This window comes from Stegodyphus dumicola, chromosome 3, assembly GCF_044657685.1.
Source record: "Stegodyphus dumicola isolate Sdum_Otavi_A_Nest chromosome 3, ASM4465768v1".
Taxonomy (NCBI): domain Eukaryota; kingdom Metazoa; phylum Arthropoda; class Arachnida; order Araneae; family Eresidae; genus Stegodyphus; species Stegodyphus dumicola.
In genome coordinates, this window is record NC_140770.1 from 236,812,378 (window position 1) to 236,834,913 (window position 22,536).

At 31.7% G+C, this 22,536-nt stretch overlaps 1 protein-coding gene across 2 annotated transcripts in view; it reads right to left on the bottom strand.

The window, feature by feature from the left end:
- Positions 1-22,536, bottom strand: part of LOC118183025 (uncharacterized) — a 109,786-nt gene that overhangs the window by 24,666 nt on the left and 62,584 nt on the right. For both annotated transcript variants that reach the window (XM_035352427.2, XM_085812397.1), the window contains exons 4-5: positions 20,083-20,390; positions 10,700-10,848 (exon numbers count right to left, since the gene is read on the bottom strand). In XM_035352427.2, coding sequence (XP_035208318.1) covers positions 10,700-10,848; positions 20,083-20,390 — 457 coding nt within the window. The remainder of the gene's footprint in view (positions 1-10,699; positions 10,849-20,082; positions 20,391-22,536) is intronic.

Sequence of the window (22,536 nt, forward strand, 5' to 3'; positions counted from 1 at the left end):
TCTTTCTTTCCACCGACAGCTAGGCAGCCGGTCCACTGGGGCAGTTAGCATATCGGCCAGGTAGCCCCACCGACGGAATTAACTTGGTCCACATAACACACATTGGCACATATTGTGCTCAAGGCGAGTGCTGGGGGAGGGCAAACAAATACTGGCCGAGTAAATAATGGTGCAGTGTTGGAAGAAGGGTGCAATGCGTGTGAGGAGAATAATTTCAGTTTCGCATTTAGAGAGTTATAGACAGATGGTTACAACTTAAGTGCTGTCAATAGGCATCCACAACGTGAACAATAAATGAGTACTGTAAATAGTTAAAATACAGGTATAAATGAGTTATAATCAGCTAAATAGTGCACGAATTATGAATATGAGCAATTAATAGCATGACTGATAAAAAGTAAAAATAATATATTAAATAAGGCAAAATACATAATTCAAGGTTCGCAGTTCAAGGAAATAAGTATAAACAGAAAAAAATAGAAAAATCTAACTTAAAATATCTGATCATATTATTGTAAGACATAGAATATAGTTCCAAAATTAGACATCGAACTAAAGTCCCAAGACCAATGCAACACAGTTTTTCATTGGTCTTGAACCGCATCAAACAAACTTGAGCAGGTTCGGACTTAGAAACACAGAAACATGTGAATCTGGTACAGAAAAAATCTTCAGTGAATGTACTAAAACAAAAGCCTGGAGCTTAATGTATCCAATGTGTTATATCTGTGCAATATGGGCACGGAATACGATCCGTAACAATAAAGTGCTAGACAAGATTCACAGACAGCATTGTTTAATACCGCTCATAACAGAAGTGTACCATTGGCAGAATAATCAAGAAGTCAAACTCACACATTCAGGATAATTTCTCAGTTGCATTTGTATTCACGTAACCAGACCTCGAGACGATTTTAACAGCTTTAGCTTTTTATTAAGGTATTATAGACAATTTTATAGCGACAAACGCTCCATACCGGTAAAAAAAATAATGCAAATTGTTCAGACATTCATATTTTTCCACAGACTATATAGGACATACTTATATCTAGAACTGAAAATCAAATTCAGATACAAAAGGAAATTTAAGGCAGCACTATTGATCTTGTTTTCTTTATGCTATTAAAAAATTGTGTTAGCGCATTCACTTATTGTAAATTTTCCTGTATTTACAGTAGCTATATTATAGTATACTTCTTTATTTCCAGTGACGTGGAGCATAATTGATTTACAAGTAGCTATAGGCAATTTAGCAACAATAGCACAGCGAACACAATATTATAAATTATGTTTGCCCTGAATGCTTGTATTGTTAACCGAAATGTGTTATTGTTAACCGAAATGTGTTTCATTGTTTACTGCTTCCTTGAAGATAGGCTACTCTATATATTAGTATTATACTCTTCTAACTAATTTAATTTGTATAATTTTGTATTTCAAAAGCCTATACATTACTTAATCTCATTTTGAGAATTTCGCTACGCATGTCTTTTATATTATTAATTGTGTAATGTATTTATTGTATTAGCGCAATGTATTCCAGCAGATATTTTTCAAGCTATGGTACACGCATCATTAATGCTACATGATATTATTTTAATCTGGCAATTTTAAAACAAAAGTGATTAATAAATGTACAGAATGAATGTAAAATGGAACTCTTTTGGGTAAGTACATGACGGTGCACATATTCTTTATTCTTATTTATGGCATCGTATGCTTGTTCTGATGTTGCTTCCAGACAAGTGCGATAAGTCACAACAACAGATTATTATTTATGTGGCATAAATTCTTTAAAAAAATGATATTCCTGCATTAGAGTGTTAATCGTATTAGCATATTAAGAATTAATTGTATTAGTATTATTGTCTTAATGAATTAATTTTTCTAACTCATATGTTTAAGAATATTTCATTTTCAATTACATACTTAATTTTTAATATTAGTGTTAATGTAAACTTTTATTGTTATTTCAATTATTGTATTCTCATATTGAGAAATTTAGAGTATTACTGTATCTCAGTATTCCAAACTGAGTCACCAATTCACTTAACATATATTATTAGCTGTATCTTATTAGATATTTATGATTATTTTTAATTGTGTTTTACTGGATATTTTAATTATTAATAATTGCATTTCCACGTATTAATGCATTCCCTTGTTGTAAATGTAGTGTGCATTCTTCTAATGCAAATTAAAGGGTATAACTTTATATTGCAAGATTTAATGCATTAGTTTATTTATGCGCTTATGTTTATTTATTTTATTTCTTGCAAACTGAAGTAATATCCCTGTATAATGTAACTAAGTGTTAAAAGTGTGCGCAGTTCGTTCGCTAAATGAAACTCAAACTGGCATAGTTATTTGAAATTTACTGTGAAACACATAAAGTATTCGAGAATAATTAGAACATCGTACATTTGTTAGTAACTAAGTAGTATTTTTTAAAGTTTTGGATAACTATGTACTTATATAACAATATAATATATATAACCCGTTTATGGCCATGTATATCTATATAACTATGTTACATTTCCAATCCTTTAGGCATACAAATGCTCTCTGAATTGCCGATCCCCATCTTATTACATTTGTTAGTAATTACTTCTCTTTTTTACTTTCTCTTTTTCTTTTTTGTAAAGATTTGTATAATTGTATACTTATATATAGCAACTTAATTTTTATACAGTATGTATGATTGCGTATAGCAGTATGACTATATAAGATGATCAACTGATATGCAATAAATAACAGCTATATAATATTATATGTCTTTTAAAATTAGATGTGCATGCTATCTGAGCTACCAATTAACCCCTAACTGGACTTTGACAGTTAGTTTATATACACTGATGCCCATAAATTAAAAATAATGCAAAATCAGGCAAAGGAAGAGTTAGAAGCAAAACAAATTTGACTTATTTTTAAAGCTTATTTATTAAACAAAAGGTAAAGAGCAAACAAAGATGCTATGTGTTTGATATTATAAAAAAAATTAGCGTTTTTTTCTCCCTGGAGCAAATTACAAAAACCACCTATTTACAAAAAACCAATATTACATGGTTGGTATGATTTTTAATACATTTTATGTCTCCCAGACGATGCAATACTGTCCGTACAACGCCTAGGCATGCTGAGTATCAAATTATCGATCTGATCTTGGGGGATATTACACCACTCAAAAAGCAATGTTCTCCGAAGTTCCGGTAGACATGTAGGAGGAGGTTGACGGGCTGAAACTCGTCGGCCAAGCATGTCCCACACGTGCTCTACTGGATTCAAGTCCGGTGAGAATGCTGGCCAGTCCATACGGGTGATACCCTCCGATTGAAGGCATTCGTTTACGATGTTTGCACGGTGAGGACGGGCGTTGTCATTCGTAAACACAAATTGTGCGCCCATGGTGCCCCGAAACAAACGTACATGTTGTTCCAGAATGACGTCCCGATAGATTTGGCTTGTCATGGTTCCAACTTGAACATGCAGGTCAGTTCTGGAACCCAGAATGATTCCACCCCAAACGAGCACTCCTGCACCACCGTAACGGTGTCGTTCATTAAAGTTTACTTGGTGCTAACGGGTACCTGGAGCTCTCCATATGAAAGTCCGGCGGGAATTAGACTGCAAGCTAAACCTGGACTCGTTGGAAAACATCACACAAGCCCACTGTTGCGGTGTCCACAGTGCATGCTCTCTACTCCAGGCTAACCGCAAGCGACAGTGAGTTGCAGTAAGTGGAACGCATCTGACAGGTCTACGAGCATATAGACCAATCTGCCCTAAGCTCTGTACATGTCTGCCTCGAAATTGTCGTACCAGTGGCTGAAGAGAGCTGACGAGACAGGTCTGAGGCTGTGCTTCACCTGTTTCTTTTGGCAGTAACTGCCAAATACCGATTCTCATTCGGCGTTGTAACTCTGGGGCGACCTGTGCTTGCTTTAACGTCTACTCACATTACCATCATCTTAGAATCGTTGCCAAAGCCTGGAGATGACACTCTGTGCAATTCCATGTTCGTCTGATACTTCCAGTTGGGTACGCCCACATTCCAAACGGCCGATAATTCTACCACGTAAAAAATCATCCAAATGCGTCCTTTGTGTCATAACTATTCGGTTATTGTACTGAAATGCTTATAAAGCACCTGAGAACAATTTTACTTCTTTGCCTGTATTCCTTATATATCACTCTCTTACACTCTCGTCATTGTGACGTACCATCGGTGTCATCTGGTTACTTCCTGAAATTTGCATATGATTCTTGAAGATGTGTGTAGTGATTTTACAGGTGATATATTTATTTTAGAGTTCAATTTCCGCGTGACTCCGAATTATCCTTAATTTATTTCATAGCCGTAGTCGAGAGTTATGGCCATAATGCACTATTATCACGGCAACACGACTATATTTTCAGACAAATGTTTGTCGAAATTATTTCCAAGGGTATAAGATGCTATGATATGGAAAGTAGTTTCAATTCTTGTAATACTTCTTTGGCGATATGAAGCACTTCAAATAATGGAACACAGCAATAACTTTTATTTAACACTCAAAAATGGCGACATACACACAAGAAGAGAAAACATATTCTAACATTTAAAAATAAATTACATTCTTCGTGCGAGAGTCGCACGAGGCACTCGAGTCTGGTTTCAAATATTGCCATTCACAAATACCTTAATGTTCATCTATTTAAATTATTTAAACTACAAGATTTTAATATTTTTTAAATCTGTTACAACCTCTCCCCCAACGGAGAGACTTTTACCGAAGGGAAAAGTTCTGTAAATTTCGAAAGTTTATAAGCTCGGCTTGCTCAGTTGCTTAAAGAGAAAAGATAACTTCTCTCATAAGTTTCCAAATTTTCAGGCCGAAAATTTTAAGTTTTAAACAAATATTTTTACACCACATTTAAATAGGAAGAAAATGGACAGTGTTTTAGTAATTAGTTTAGTAATTAGTCTTCTTTTTTTTTCTTGACGGCGCCTAGATCTCTTCCATGGTGGACCAGTTCCTCGGCTATAATTCACAGCAAAGCCTTTCCTCAGTTCATCTGTGCCTTTCGGATAATATTCATTTGTCATTTGCTTTCGACAATTGTTTTTTTCGTCTATTAGTAGCGGCTTTGATATTAAATCAAAAGCCGAAAGATGATGATAACGCTGCATTGCAAAATGATTCTCAATATTAATTTCTTTATCGTTTTTCAAATTTTCGTGAACTTCTTCCACGCTTAATTCCGGTGATTTAACTTCCTCTTCAAATACATCTCTGGATGCTTTATTTTCTTTCTTCATCGGTTCCAAGATCTGCTCTTCAGCTATTTTTCTTTTCCTTTGAGCTCTAGTAGAGACGGCATTAACCTGGTGAGGATGCCTATTAGGTTTCTTTCTTTGTTTATTCAACAGTGCAAGAGTTCGATTGCCTAATAAATAAGTTCCCTTGTCGATTTCATTTCTAATAATGGCAGCCTTAGTTATTACTCGCCCAAGATCGCAATGTAGTTCGATCTCAGCCAATGGTAAACAGATTGGATTTAAATCTAATGGCTGTTGCACCCACACATTTTCACCTGTCAGCATTTCCGGCGTGATGTATTTGCGACAAACTATATCAATACTAGCACCTGAATCCCTTAATATAGGAATTTTATGACCATTTACGTAACCCATACTAGTATAAGGTAATAGAAATTTATCCTCTGGTTTTGCACTAATTCTGTTAAGATTATCAGGAGATTCAGTACTATTCTTAAGTTTTGGACATTGGGGTCTTAAATGTTGATAGGACCCACACTGATAGCATTGTGGCGTTTTTCGTTTTTCATATTTATCATCTGGACGTGGACTTCTAGGTCTATGAAACCAGCTTTGCGAATTAAATCCTGATGAAAAATTTTTTTTCAGTTTTATTTTTATTATCTGAACTCAATTTACCTTGAGTTAGTGCATTGTATCTTTCTTTCTGCCGATCCACTACAGGCCTTTTTTGAAAGTTTCCGCAAACGTTTTCATAGGCATCAAGTTTTTCAGCTAATTTTTTAGATGAAATCATCTCTACCCATTCATCAAGAAAATGATCTCGAATTTCAGGAGGAACTCGACGTTTAAGTTGGTCAAGCACCATCAAATCTAGCAACTGATCAAAAGTCTTAACTCCTAGACCAGTCACCCATTCTTTGCAATAATTTTCTATTTCATAATTGAAATCCACCCATGTGGATTCGGTACTTTTTTGATTTTTCATAAATTTCTGCCTAAACTTTAACGGGCTTAATTTAAACCGTCTTAACAATAAATTTTTCACGTGTTCATAGTCTTTAGCTTTATCGGAGGGTTCTCTAGCTATTAACTGGGTTACTTCGTAAGGAAGTAGTCCTAGTAAATGAGATACAAATTCTTCTTTATTAATTTTATCCCATTCTGCTTGCCTTTCAAACAATAGCAAATATAGACTGATATATCCTTTCTTGTCATCGAATTTCTGCATAAGGTGACGCAGCTCCGTTTTCGGCCGGATCTGTCCGGTATTTTGAGACTTTGTCTCTGCTTCAAGTCTTAATCTCTCTAATTCATACTGTTCGTTTCTTCTCCGCTCTTTTGCTTCTTCCTGTCTCCTACGTTCTTCTCTTTCCTCCCTCTCTTTCCGTTCTTCTCTTTCCTCCCTCTCTTTCCTTTCTTCTCTTTCCCTTTCCTCCCTCTCTTTCCTTTCTTCTCTTTCCCTTTCCTCCCTCTCTTTCCTTTCTTCTCTTTTCCTTTCCTCCCTCTCTTTCCGTTCTTCTATTATTGTGTCTAAAACTCCTTTGACGAAGACTTCATCATAATCTCTACTTTCAACAATTTTCTGTTTTAAATCAACTATTTTCAAATCTTCAGTCACATGAACTCCCAGTTCAGCTGCGAAATTTTGCAAATCTTCCTTACGAGCTCTTCCTAAGTAAGACATTGTTTCTATGTTTAAAATTAACGAACACTGTGTTCCTATATTTCCTCAAAATAGCTCAAAAATGAAATATTTAAATTATATGAAGTTCATTCTCTCTACCACATTAATTGTGATTAAAATAAGAATAATAACATAGAGCAATATATATATCTACCGTATGGACAACTAAAATAAATATTAAATATAATATCAAATACGGTAATAAAATAAGACAATTTATTATTAACAGGAAGTAATAATCTGGTATCACTAATATTGCGTTCAGTGATGAACTAATAAAATAAAGCAATTCTATATGAACAGGAAGTAATAATCTGGTATCACTAATATTATGTTCAGTGATGAACTAATAAAATAAAGCAATTCTTTATGAACAGGAAGTAATAATCTGGTATCACTAATATTATGTTCAGTGATGAACTAATAAAATAAAAATACGCACGATTATTCGATCTCGGTCGGTGCCTCCAAAATAATTAAGACTGTGATGCTTCTTTGGCGATATGAAGCACTTCCAATGATGGAACACAGCAATAACTTTTTTTTAACACTCAAAAATGGCGACATACAAACAAGAAGAGAAAACATTCTAACATTTAAAAATAAATTACATTCTTCGTGCGAGAGTCGCACGAGGCACTCGAGTCTGGTTTCAAATATTGCCATTCACAAATACCTTAATGTTCATCTATTTAAATTATTTAAACTACAAGATTTTAATATTTTTTAAATCTGTTACACTTTCAAACCATAGAAAATACTGTTGAATAATGTTTATAATAGTGAGTAATTACTTGAATTATTTATAAATATTGAACTTGATACTGAAATACTTAAGAAACACCATTTAATATCTGAGAAATATCAGTCCATATTTCCGATTTTAAAGTATTTTAATTAAAATTCTAAAATACAGTGTTATAAAGTAATATTACATTTCATTCTAATTGCTTCTCGAAACATATTGCAAAATTATGCAAGAATCTCATAAAAGAAGAAAATATTGTCCTTTGATGGATTATATTTTCTATGATTTGAGAGTTTAAACTACTATTCCGCAACTCCATCCGATCGAATCTATTTCGATTGCTTCTGTCGACTACATTTGCGATTAGAGCTCAGGAATTAACACAATTATTATTTTACAACTATAATCAAGCGAATATAGTTCGAATAGGCTGCTAAATAATAAGTGTTCATCTGGGATGTTTCTAAATTCATTTAACTATGAAATGTTAATGCTTCGAGACATGATGATGATACTCCTCACTGAAATACAAACTCGTCAAGTTCCTTTTTGTAATTTCACACTGTCTACATTTTAGTCCCTAATTTTCTCTCCTTGAAGAAGAATTATTACGTGTGCCGGCAAAAGTAAATCATCTTAATGACTGCATCATAGGGTAAATGATGTCCAAAGCTTTTATTGATCCCACCTGGAAAATTTTCAAATTCATTGGTTTTGATAGGCAGTTACAAAATTACATCATTGGGTCCTTCACCTTTTCCAAAAAACGGAATGAGCTATCGTTCAGAAAACCCACTGATGAAAGACTTTCGAAAATATTTTTTTTCTCTTTTTGGTAAGACAAATGCGACTTAAAATGAAGTTAAACTGAACACAATTAATTAATTAAATAATTAAACAATAACAAATTTTATATATACGTTGCATAGTTAAATATATATAAAAAATTTTATATATATTTAACTATGCAACGTATATATAAAATTTGTAATAACGTTCTTAATCCCTTTAAGGTTAAGAACCAAGAGCAAAACCAGAATCAGAATTTTTAGTCCAAAGGGGACAAAGCGTTTAGCAAAAAGGAAGGTTTTTGTTTTGCGATTTTGCGTTGGTTCAGTATAAATGTCCATTTCACTTTTCAAACTGTTGTCATCAAATGTTAGAGTCCTGCATTATATTCAAAAAAATTAAATAAGGAAAAATCTGCGTAAATTTATGTATATTTCTCGCATTGTGATAAAACAATAGTACCTAGAGCCATCGCAATTTGAATGATAAAATCTTCCTACGAATATGGGCATGTGGAAGCCCAAATTTGAAATATGGAATTTGTTTTATTATCGATTTCATATTTTGTAAATCTTTAACGAATTTTTGATTAACAAACTCAAGGATTTCAAAGCGAGCAATGGGAACGTTCTACAGGAAAAACATTTTCATCTTCATCTGTGTCGGAAATTCTAAAGATAGGCTCAAATTAAAACTATTTCACGATATTGCTCTTGAATTGAATATTATGGTTTATATGCAAAGAACGTAATATTTAACAAATAAAGGTAACAAACAAAATGTTAAAAAACGCCCCTTTGGACGTAATTTAAAATGTGAGACCTTTCAGATTTTTATTTAATATTTTATTTGATTGCTTTATAAATAAAAGAACTTATTTACAAATTACTACTACGTAATTGTGGATGCGCAACTAGCATTTTATTACGCAAAGGTATTCTTAAAGAAATCAGTATATTGGAATGTCTTACCTTCTAGGAGACAGCCAATAGCGCATAAGCAAACTGCTTATGGAAAAACGCAGCTTGTGGGGGGGAAACCTTTCTATGTAAACATATAGAGTAGTGTGAAATACACGTGGAAGAAATTCAGCTTTGAGAGAGATCTAATCGATTTTTCAGGAAATATTACTTGGAAGAAGGTTTGAATTTTAAGCAAATACTTTTATTAATTAACGAGGCACTTTGAAAAGTTGAATGTTTTCGAAATACAACTAAATGAAAATCGAATGCACCTTCCTATAACAACAATACAAATACATTTAAGTGTTTCTTGTACCATTTACATTAGAATAAAATAATTTTCTGCTTTGAAACGAATTAAAAATTATCTGCAATCATTGTACCGGCAATGTAAGTTAAGTAACACAATTGTTTTACTCATAATATGCGATATATTAAAAAGAACACATCATAGTGAACATACAAATTTCCAGAAAACAAATTCAGTTTCATTAAATGAACATAATTAGAATTTTTAAGCATTATTATGTCATATCATTTATTTTCATTTAATTAAACAGTTATCTCCAACTGTATGATTTTTGAACCCGAAATAAGTTACTTTCCATCTAAACTTGTAATCTTTTACCTGTATGCATATACGTAAAGTACTATTAGGTTTTTTAATTAAGTACATTCAAGTGAAGCACACTGCATTTCAGAACATCCCATCTTGGAATATCCAATGTTATTACTGCGAAATTGCAAGAGATTTCATAAATATTAAAAACATTTGTAATAAATATATTCTTTTATTTCTATTACTGAATTGTATTAATCCGGTACATGTATACGAAAGGGAAAAAATTTAATTTTTGCAGATTGTAGCATATTGTTAATCTCTTTCATGAAACGAAAATGTGTACACTTTATTTTTTACACCATAAAAATTATTTCATCATTAAAAGTCTTGTAACCACATAGAAAAGTATACTCAGTATAGTACCGCTAACCTTAAAATACAACATTCGCTGCATTTTAAGGTTATTTTAAGGTTTTCGCAAATTTGAGTCATTCATATTATGAAAATGTATATTAAAGCTTTCCTTAAAGTCGTAAATAAATTGTAATTTCATAAACATTATAATTCTTTTCCTAATTTTAGAGTTTGTGCACGTAACAAGATATCAGGTGCACTAAAATATATATATGTTTTTATTTTGACAACTAATTTTAGTAATCACGGGTAGTATTAAATCGAAATCGTGACTCACTTCCGAGTCCCACGATTTCAACATTTCTGAAAATGGGCCGGAAAGTTCTCTGATCCAGGCTGCTAATAGGATTACCGGTCAGGCTAACACTTTGTAAAGCAGGCATCTGAGAGAACATATCATTAGGTAACCTCCTGATGTTGTTGTTCCTGTTAAAAGAAAAAGTTCAGTAAATTAGTACCTTAATTTCTAATATTTATCGTCTTATAAAGTTGTATTAGATGTACTTTACTTTCTCATTACTCGCATCCCCACGAAAATTTCCAAAACATTAGTGGTATTGTGAATTGGCAACACATTTTTGACTACATTTACTGCTAATGGGTGCAACTCTGTTCATAAATAATAAAATTATACACACTATTAAAATTATGCACAATTTTTAGCTGCATTTCATTTAAATTTATTTTCTCAAATTTCATTAGGTATATATATTTTTCATTCAATTAATTCAGATCTCACTTCACGACAAGGCAAAAATACATAAAATCTCAACACATCGTCATTAAAAATTGTAAATTACAGAAAAACATAAAATACAAAATACAGTTAAAAACAGTTTAAAAACATTTACACTGAAAATTAGAGTTTCTGCCCAAAAACAAGCAATACAGTCAGCAGGCAGCAAGATAGATTCTTCGATGGGCAAAACTGAAAGTTTACTTTTAGTCTCACTCGGAAAAAGGCACTGAAGTTGGTTCACAAACTAACTTAATTCATTGTTCTACTAAACGTTTCAAATGTAAACAAATGGCGGTATCATTAGGCTTAGTACCACTTAAACAAATTTTAAATTGATGACAATTCTACAAAGATTGCATGTAGATCAACTAAAGGCATTAAAACCTTAACCAAAATATAGGAACAACATAATTCAACCACACTTGAAGCAAAATATGCAGAGTTTACCAACATATAGAAATAAGGGAACTGGGCTCATCGAGCTGGATAATAGAGTGGCCATATATTCATATATATATATATATATATATGCATGTGTGTTTTTGTGCATAATAGGATGACTTGGAGAAAGTTGCAACGGATTGGCGATGGCTCTTCGCGTTGTAACAAGTTGGTGAGACTGTACTGCCTAGTTAGAAGGATGATACTCGAAAACAGACTTACCCGTAAATTCTTCACATAATTTTATTCCTGGATAATTAATTCTGAGGACACATATTCTTTTTCATTTCACATCATCACTGTGGGTGCGTTATGCACACACCCATTTTATACCGATTATATTTTTAGAACAATGGACTATAGCTTGCAGAGGAAGATAAGATGAAGCTTCGTCTTAGAAAAGTGAGCTGAAACAAAAGTCTGCAGTTATCCAACATGGAAGATCACCAAGAGAAGATTTTGGTTTAAGTTGCTCATTAAGAAAAGAAAGTACTGTTATTAAAAATGAGTCATCTACATGTAGTAGAACAGTATATTTAGATACTCCCTACTAATGTTCGAGTGATTACTACCGCAGAATGGTGGTACTTCAACCTGTGTTTGAGCCGAGGCTAATGTGGTTTGGTGCAGGCAGTAGTGTTACAGTTACTTGCTGCATGGTTTGTTCAAGAGTTTTTTTCTGTGGTTAACGTCAATATGACCCGTTTTCCCTTAAAACATTCTCCATGGAGGAATCCGTCTCCTTCGGCAGATAAACCTCCTGTATTTTGTAATATTCAAATAACCTAACCTAACATATTTAGATACATTGTAAGGTTCATCTTAATTTCTCTAACAGTTAATTTTTAGTTAAAAGTTACTTTCCTGTCCTCTCTGAATTCAAGCTTACAACTTCCAGCCAGAACGTATTTTCAGAATCGCGGTCAAATGCAAATGAAGAGAAGAAGTATTTAAATGTGAAGTTCTACTGACTTCGTTAGAGAGCCAAATATTCCGAGCAGCTCGCGTTCACCTTTTAAGCTACTCTCTCTCTCTTAAGCTATTTTTACGCTCGGCCGTACCTTAGGCCCTTGATAGCTTCACCGTTAGTTAGCGTTAAGGGGCCAACTCTATTAGAATCTTAAGAGCTTTAGCTATATCTTTTTAGTTAAGATTAGTCAAGTTTCATTTCTTAGTTTCCTGAGTTCAAGCCCGAGTGGAGGCTTTATTGTAAACTCCAGGAAGGAGTCTTCTGTGAACTTTATTTGGAATAATAAAGGGTATTTAACCTCTCTTGAGTATCTGTTCTCTTTCTACCGAACTAAAGCGATTATTCGCTTATCATTTCTTAAGTTTCCTCAACTTTTGCTGTAATTTTAAAGATAGGAATCTTACAACATTTTAAACTAAAATTAAATGGAAGCATACAAATACTTATGAAAGCTATTCAACACTGGTGACATACTGATTGACAGTCACTACCTTATGACCTACAAATGTTGACTATCACTGCCTTGTACTAGTAAAAAATGGAGAAATGCAGTAAACTTAGTTTGATTAAATGCAGTAAACAGTGTAATATTAAGCACGTGGCAGGGTAACGTAATTTAACTAGATAGTAATATAATTTATCATTTCAAATTTCTTTAAAGACCGCGGTAAAGACGTTCCTAATGTATCAAAATTCGGGGAAAAACGGTATCAATAATATGCTAAATAATGTTATCCAGGTAATTCTATATTTATTTTTCATTTTGTAGTATGATTCTTAATTCGCTATCAATGTATTTAAAACAAACTTTTGTAAATAATTTGATTGTCCTTTTGTGCAGTTAGTTATTTTATAATTCTGAGCTAATTTGCCTTTTTTATTACAACAAGGTAAAATTCCTTAATTTCTGTTATATCAGGACTCTGGAAATTGTTTCTTTAAAACATAATATTAAATTGTTTGAACGTTTATTAGTGTTAATTGTATAAAAAATATTTTTTTTTCTTGGTAACATGTTTAACTTATATTACTTTATGATTCTTAATTAAAAACAGTGTTATGGAATAAAGTAACTGCGAAATAAAGTAATTGGTATGAAACAAACTGCAACTGCAAAACCAGCTTAACGATGGGAATATCAACAAGTGAACTAAATTGGCATAAACTGAGTTATTAAATTAAATTCGTAACCTAAAATTTCTGTGAAAGAAGCAAAATAAATAGGTGAAGCAAAGCTGTATTTAAAAAAATCACCACAGAATTCTGTGGCATATATAAAATACATCAGCCATAGAAACAGCATTATTATTCCTCGTATATGATGTAAAATTAAAAACATAAATGAATAAATAATGCATACCTGATTGCGAATTAATGGAATATGAAGTACATTCATTCAGAAAACTAATAACGAAACATTTTTTTAAAATTAATATCCAGCTTTCAGCTTGATGTGTACACTCTTTCAATTTCGTTAAAAGTAAAATTTATTTAATCAATAGTTACTGACAGAAAGATTCTTACTAGGCAACGGATCTTACATTCATTACCTTTCTCAATATAACCTCTGTGGAAATTTATTATTTAACTTCTTAAATGTTTTACGAAAATGAAAACTGTTTTCTCCAAAGTCGAATACTTTAAAAACAATTGCATATTGATAGACATATTAAAGATTATAAAATAATTCGTTTTCTTTGGAAGATAAGCTTTTTTACAAGCATATAGTGCCATATAAAATGAATTAAAAATATATCTTTTAACATTAAATTTATAGAAAGAGTTTTGTTAAAAGTAAACGGAACCCATTTTTATAAAATATGGTTGCCGAAGTTCTGCTTCAAATTTAATTTGATATAACTACACCAAACACTTTTTTTTACATAAAGAATGATTTTCTGCTCGTTTCTATTTTATAAAAGTTGTTTGAATATTATATGCTTCTGAAAAGAGATATAAAGAACAGTGTATGTTCATGAAATGCTAGAAATTTTCTTGTGAATAGATGCAACTTTTAGAAATCCGCTTAAATGAATTTTCCATACAATGCATACCTGATTAGAACCTTTTGCTTTCTACTAACAAGTTCAATGGTAATTTTGAAATTATATGAGAGTTAAGTAACAAATACACTAAAATACATTAGATGATTCTGAAATCTTCAAATCTATTCTCAAGCTGTTCTAATATTAACGATCTGGCATTTTTTGCTATTAACATAATATCCTTGATAGATTTCTGGAATAAACAAAGTTGTTTGCCATGAGAATATGTGAAAGGGACGATTTCAATGTAAATTTCGAAGGCATCGTTCTTTCAAATGCCATTTATTAATATCTTTAAATTTACATATTCAGTGATCGTTTTCAAAATTCATGTTACATGTTCTCTTTCGCTTCCATTATAGAATCCTGTTTAGTTTTACTAATAGTTATTTAATTTTGTGGCTTTTCTTGAATTCTCTTATTTCCCCTCGCCTTTCCTTGCCAGGATGCAAATCAAGCAAGTAAACCAGAGCATTTAAACTGTTGAAAGGAAAAGGTTAGACAGAGCTTTATTTCGCTAGTGAAGCGCAGGTTTGCTATTTGTCCTCTATCTTTGGCTACGCATTCTGGCCGTCTAGCTAGTATATCGCCGGTGTATGTTTCTGAGTCATTCTGTTAGATTTAATTGATTTGTGTAGTCTAGCACTACATCGGAGTCGTCAAGTAGAAACTTTAACCCTCTGGGCGGCCAAGAGTTTCGCTAAGAAAGCACAAATTTCCCAAAAGTCCTGTGAGAACAAATTACTTTTTTTTTTATTTTAATGCAAAACCTCTCCTGGTATCTCATACCTGAATTTGTTTTCTTTTGATATATTGCCTTAATTTCGTTGGCATATTTTAATATGCACGTATATATACGTTCTTACAGATATCACAATAAATATTCTAGGCCATATATATACGGCCTTGCCGCTTAAGTACATCTAGTTACCATTTTATGCTTGAAACACATGCTAGATTTCACAACATGAACAGCATCTGAAAGCCATTAGTAGACTTCCCTATTACTAAGCTCTTATGTATCACAGAAAATCAACGGCTTTCTCCACTTATATGCGTAAAGCCATAATACATGTTTCATTTCGTTAAAACATGACAAACACATGTGCTTGTAGTTAAGAGCTTACTCGAACAAGGTAGAGAATTTTATGAAAACATTTTAGGACCGAAGTTAAAGACAGGGTGTAAATACAAAATGTAAATTTTGATAAACTGTCCTTTTAGAGCAAAATATGCAGTTAGTGAAATGTTCATTAAACTTGCATAAGCTAAATGCAAAATTCTGTATACATTTAAACGCAAAATTTATGTTGATATTTGAATTGTTAAATTTATGAAGTTCCATAATTAATAAAGATTTCACTTTTACCTAATACACAGTTAATAATCCTAAAAAAGAGCTTGTTATTTCTCTCTCTGGTTAATTTTTTAAACCTTCAAAATACCTTAGTAACAAGCATTGAAAAAATGTTTGATTTTCGGAAATTCGTTCCTGTATTCTTCTACTACTTTATGTTTGATTAACTAAAGTATAATAAACATTTTGCTAATTCAAATTCCTAAACTCAGTGAACATATAAGGAAGGAGACAAATTTTATTCACAAAAAAAAATTTGTACTTAGCTTTTCTTTTTTTAAAAAAGCTTTCTTTCTTTCAGTAGCGCTGAAACTCTTTTCTTAAGATTCCTTATTTTATTTTGACAAATTTTGTAATTGATAGTACATGTCTAAGATCAATGCCTAAGAGAAGAAAGCTTTTAGACTCATTTTTCAACTACCCTTTATACCCACCACTATATAATACAAACCTTCCACAAACATTAGAGGAGTTTCTTGAAAAGCTAAAAGCACAACTTTTTTCTACTGAATGTCAAACTGTGTATCAAAAATTTAACGAATTCTTCAAACTTTATAGAAATAAGCGAAATAAATATGGCTACTAATTTCATTCGCTACTTGTTTATAATTTTTTGTTTGTATGGCCTTATCTTGGACAAACTATTTTACCTAGAAATAGTTCTCTATTTACACATCCATGCAAGACACAGTTTTGGTAAATTGTGTAACATGTAATCGTTGAATAGTTCAGAGTTTTTCACAAATTACAGTGTCAATACAAGTCTAACGACATCTTACTTTTGACATGAGAATAAATAAATGGTAAAAATATATGAAAAATTTAAAAGGTTTCAGATTTTAACTGTCGGTCCGTTGAGCTGTTTTACACTCTCGCTTAGATTGCAGTCTACCAATCTACAATCTACTCTTGAACACAATCCTGCTAACATTTTTTTTTTGTCTTTTTCATCTTTATTACTAAGCATAAATTCTAAAAGCAGCATATGTTTAGAATTCTCGATACAATATTAAATATTGGCATACATTGTTCTATTCTTTTCAGTCTTCTATCAGTCCATCATATATGATGTTCAGTTTTCTTAGTAAGATGGTTTGCAGATTTTTTTTTTCCTTTTTATTATTAACCTTTTGTGAGTCAACTTAAAATTAAATATAACTTTACACTTACGCTGCATAAAATTCAATTCAACAGCAAAATCATAAAATAGTTAAATACAGGATATCATTAGAATTCCCGACAGACAGTCACGTGCGCTGGGGATAGGAATGCTATATCTCCAGTGTTGCTAATACTCGCTTTCTAAGCTAGAGTTAATTGATTAAAAATTCATTAAAATTCTACAAGTATGAAATAAATAATAAAAAACATAATGCATCTTTCTATGAAAATATTGAAGATTTTTAATTAGATAGATCATAAATTAAATGCTTTTTTAATATTGAAATCAATCCGATTCAGAAATAGAAAACGAATATTCTTAAGAACTGCATCCATAGCTTTCAAAAGCTTAATTTGCTAATTCAAAATAGACAAATTCAATTTGAAAGACCTTACATTTTGCTGAACGGCAGCAGACTCGAATGCAAAGGTAAAAGACCCATTTAGAGTAATTCGACCCAAATATGTGTTACGAGACTAAAAGCCCTTTGGGGTTAATAAATTCATTGTTGTTAATTACCACAGACATAATTCTAAAATTGGATTTCGTTACGTTGTATAATATGAAAGTGCTGAATGTTCATATCAATAAATTTTCATTAATATCCCTATTAACAAACCTCTCACAACGCCGTACTTGGACGATGATAGGACATTAAAACATAATAAAATAAAATAGTATTTATTATATGGAATAAAACAATGTTAACATATTTTCTATAAAATTCACATTAAATTTCAACAAACGTTTATCTAAATTCAGCATAATAACATTTAAATTAATCACAATCCTTATACAACTGAAATATTCTCCTTTCAATAACATTTAATGTCGAGAGCAGGAAATCAAAATGAACTAGCCACTATTTGATACAGAATATCTATACTTTACACTCAGTTAGATAACAGTTCAATTTAAATAGTCACCCAACGTAGAAACAGCAATATTCCAGTATGAAATAAAATGCATATGAGTATTTCTTAGAAGCAATATAGGAATAATGTATATGTGTGGTATACTGAACTCTGTTTGTATCATGACAGAATACAAAATAGGACTCAATATTTATTCTTGTGCACAGAATTAACCAATGTCTACACAAAATTTAAAATTTTATAAAAATCATTCATATGTTTATGATGATGTATACAGAAGTTTGCAAGAAAATAATTAGTTATAGGAAGAATATTTTTTATGAACAGAAATTATTTAATTTTTACTATATCGCCGTAGGTAAACCCTTAGTGGAATATTTCTGAAGTAAAATATATGGATTACTCTTTAGAAATTAGCTTTTTCCTCCCGCTTTTTTTTTTAATTTTTTTTTTATTGCTGCTTCATTTGGAGCTGATATTCTCACAGCGCTTACTTTAGAGACTGATGGTGAGTTTTATTTAGACTTACTAGTAAAGTAGACAGACTTACTAGTAGCTTTAGTAAACTCGCGCTTGTGAACTTACGCTAGACTTGAGGTTTGATCGGCTTTACCAAAAATCAATTAAATCGTATTTTTTAACTACCGTATATTCCGACGTATAATGCGCAGTTTTAATAAAACAAAAGTACTTTCTTTTCGTCGTACAAGGAAGTAAAAAATAAAAATAAAATAAAATTTTAATTAAAATTTTAAAAAATTTGGAAGCTTTCAGATTTTTATATTACGCCCAATGCGACGTATTTTTTTTATTTTCACACATATACACGTTTCGAGAGCATTTGTGATAATGTCCCTATAGGCTCAAATATTTGAAAACAGCATATCTTTAGAATATCCGACAGGCAGTCTCGCGCTGGAGATCAAAATGTATTATTCCGTACAGTTGTGTCATTGCTCTCTTTGAAATCGTCGAGTTTGTTAATCAAAATTTCTACAAGTTTTGCAAAATATGAAAACATACTCGAATAAAATAAATTCGAAATTCTAATTTAGGGCTTTTTAGTGCCCAACTTTGGGTGGGAGACTATTATTCAAAGTATGGTATCTCTAGGTACCGTTGTTTTTTTACAATGCGAGAAACATACATACATGCATCAGGATTCTTCATTATTTAATATCTTTAAATATAATACAGAGCGATAATATTGGGTGGCAACAACGCTTTTAGTGATTTGACGCAAAGATCCTTCGCGATTAAAAAGATCGAAATTTACGGGTGCGTAATACGGGTTATAAGGCGAATATACCTAAAAATTTTAAAAAAATATAGTGTGAAATTAAACATGCGCGTTATACGGCGGAATATACGATAATTAACAATTAAGGGAACAGGAATAAGATTATGCCTCTTCATGAAATTAGTTCAATATTTATATGTTAATTAAAGATATCAAAATTAAAGTCTGTAACTTATCCCACCTTAATAATAAATTGCTTTACATTTTAAATAAACAAATGCTACAGTGAAAGGCGATAAAGAAAAGGTTACTGAAGCGGACCGAAAAGGAGTAATTTACGTGTAAATCAAAGCGCTAACAAAAATATTAAGAGTTACTATAGCTAATTATATAAGATAGTTTTAGAAAATAATATTAAGAATAAAGCTCCGTTTAATTTTGGACAATACTTTCTTTACATCTTTCGAACGATTTCATATATATATATATATTTCATAAGATAATTTTATGAAATGTCTTTTCATAAATTACAGCTCTCTTATAAAAGGGAAGATTTTTAAATCAAATCTATTATTTCCACCACTGAATTAGATATTTCACACTGTGCAGTGGATTCTTTCATACATTTCAGACAAAAAAGAAATGCATACACTTTTACGTGGACATATTACTACTTAAATTTTTAGGATAATAAAATAAGTCATTGCTTATGAAATGATGCTGCCAGGGTCACATATAAATAACCAGTTAACAGAAATGCTTGAAAAATGAAAATCGTAATGTTGTGTCTACTATAAAATGTAAAATGAAAAGCTATAAAATGGCACTTACGACAAGTTTATGACTCCCAATTCTCTTGCAGGATAAGAAAAATAAGACCTTCGCATTTCTTGAATCCTGTTATTGGATAAGTCTATTTCAGTCAGCTTATAAAACGAAGCGAAGACACCATTGTCCAAAGAAATCAATCCAGAAGATACAATATTCACTACAGTCACATATCCTTGACAAATACGTCCGAAATCCGCTCGCAGCACGGGAACAGTACTCTGCACAATCTGTATTTCACAATATGCTTTTGTAGTAGTTGGTGCCAACCAATACATCGCACCCCAATTCCATTCACGGTTTACGCTCACCTACCAAGAAAGGAGAGTTCCATTAAATCTCGCTCAGCAGAATAAGCAGTGTTATTATATGCACTTTTATTCACCATTTTATTTCATAACAAAGCTAATTTTATTAAAAGTAGAAATTTTAACCTTTGGAAAAAGGCTAAACTAGTAAATAATGTTCAGCCATATAAACTACATTTTTAACTGTAGATTTACGGTACATAAATAGCAGAGATCAACGGACTAAAGATTAATAGTATTGAAATAAAGACTGCAATCTAAAAATTATTAATTGCAGACAATCAGATTACAGTATAATGCCTCAAAGAGTTTACCATTAGAATTCTTTTCTATTCTTAAAACATCTTTCTAAGTATTTCAAATAATTAAAAACATAGAAATTATAAAAAATAAAAAGAAACTGACATCTGATGTTAATACGCGGATTTCAATCTAATGCCTAAAACAAATTTCAACTGAGCAATTACGTTTGATCTTCTAGTTTACGAATTAATTCCCTAGATATTTGATATATATAAATTTGACATATAAAACCTTATATCTAAGCTGACTTTTTACAAACATTAAGTTCTAATGATGTCATTTTACCGTAAATTAGTGCCTTAAGAACATATTTAGCAATTATTTGATAAATTCAAGATGTAACTGTGCAGTTATATTATTTGATCATTTGTGTACGAAGCTTGCAAAAAATATTTCGTTCAAAGCCAATACTTTTTATTTGCCGTAAAGTCTACTTTCTTAAAACAAGAGATACCTTTTTCAAGCTATTTACGTTATTATTGCAAATGGAAAAAAATAAATATTTGGGACAATTAATAAAATATTTGATTTTAAATCTCGTTGTAACTTCACTAACGTCGCTTGTTAATTTTCGTTCTGTGATTTTAACAGTATTGTAAAACCTTAGTTTTGAAACTTTTATTGTTATTCAGCTTGAAACATTTTGTGAATTATTTATAACTCGCACTTAAATCAAGCAATTTTTCACATAAATACGCTAAACTAGCATAAAAGGAAAATGCTGGACTAAACGGGAAAGTTCAAGATGCATTGGCTGTGGACAGTTCACGGGAGGGTGACCCCACGTTACTACCACTGTCCAATCTGTGTTTTACAGCACTGTTTGATTGAATATTTTGTTTTTCTAATCTGTTGCACTTAGTTGTGCCATTTGCCTTCATTTAGATCGTGATATTAGTTTAATTATTCCAATCTGGATAACCTGTTTCAAAACTTGATAATTATTAATATATCCAATATTTCTCATTGCACGCGTAAGCTGCTTTGCTCGGAGTCTGAACTTGGGTGGGTGACCACCCACGTGACAGGCTCCTGCCAATCATCTCCCTCTACTCCACCTACATTTCACAAAATTTGACAAGTTTCGCCTAGTTGGCGAGGCGTAAATCGCCTTAATTAAAAACTTAAGTACCAACGCCTTAGGGCAATTTACCAACAGAGACGGTTAAAGTAGCGGTTGGCTACTAATTGCCGCTTAGCCATTGACTCGATTTCGATTTCGATTTAAACGGGAAAGTTATTTGACAAAAGACGGCTACCCTCAGAAATGTCGTAAGTAATCTTGAGCCGAAATGATGAATTCTGATCTTACAAGGGTTACAAGGGATCCACTTTGGGTTAATTGCATGTAATGAGTGTCTGGAAATTATAATACAGATATTTTCAGAAATTCTTCTGAAAAGTTAAGTTTTATACTGAAATTCGTGTAAGATATCTAATTACTTATATGGACTTATCTATAAAACTTGAAAACTATGAATCTTTTATCACTGGCTTTTAAGTTTATGAAAAGTGTAATCATTGCTTTATACTAGACTTTTTTCATTCAAGCATTTAAATTATAAAACACTTGTCATTTTTTTCATGCATTATAAGATAATAGACTCTTATCATTTTTCTCTCTGTGTGGGCAAAGTGTGGCAACATTTTTAAACTAACACAAAGCAATTACTTGAATTGAGCATCGTTATCAGAAAACCATAGCAACAGCAGGTTTCTTCAGAAAAAGATTTAATATAATAGATGTGGAGGTTGATTCATCCACTCCATTTACTTCTACTTCAACTTAGCAGAGCCGTGACGTAACGCAGCTTGCAAAGCAGCAGACGAGCGTTGGAAGTGCTGG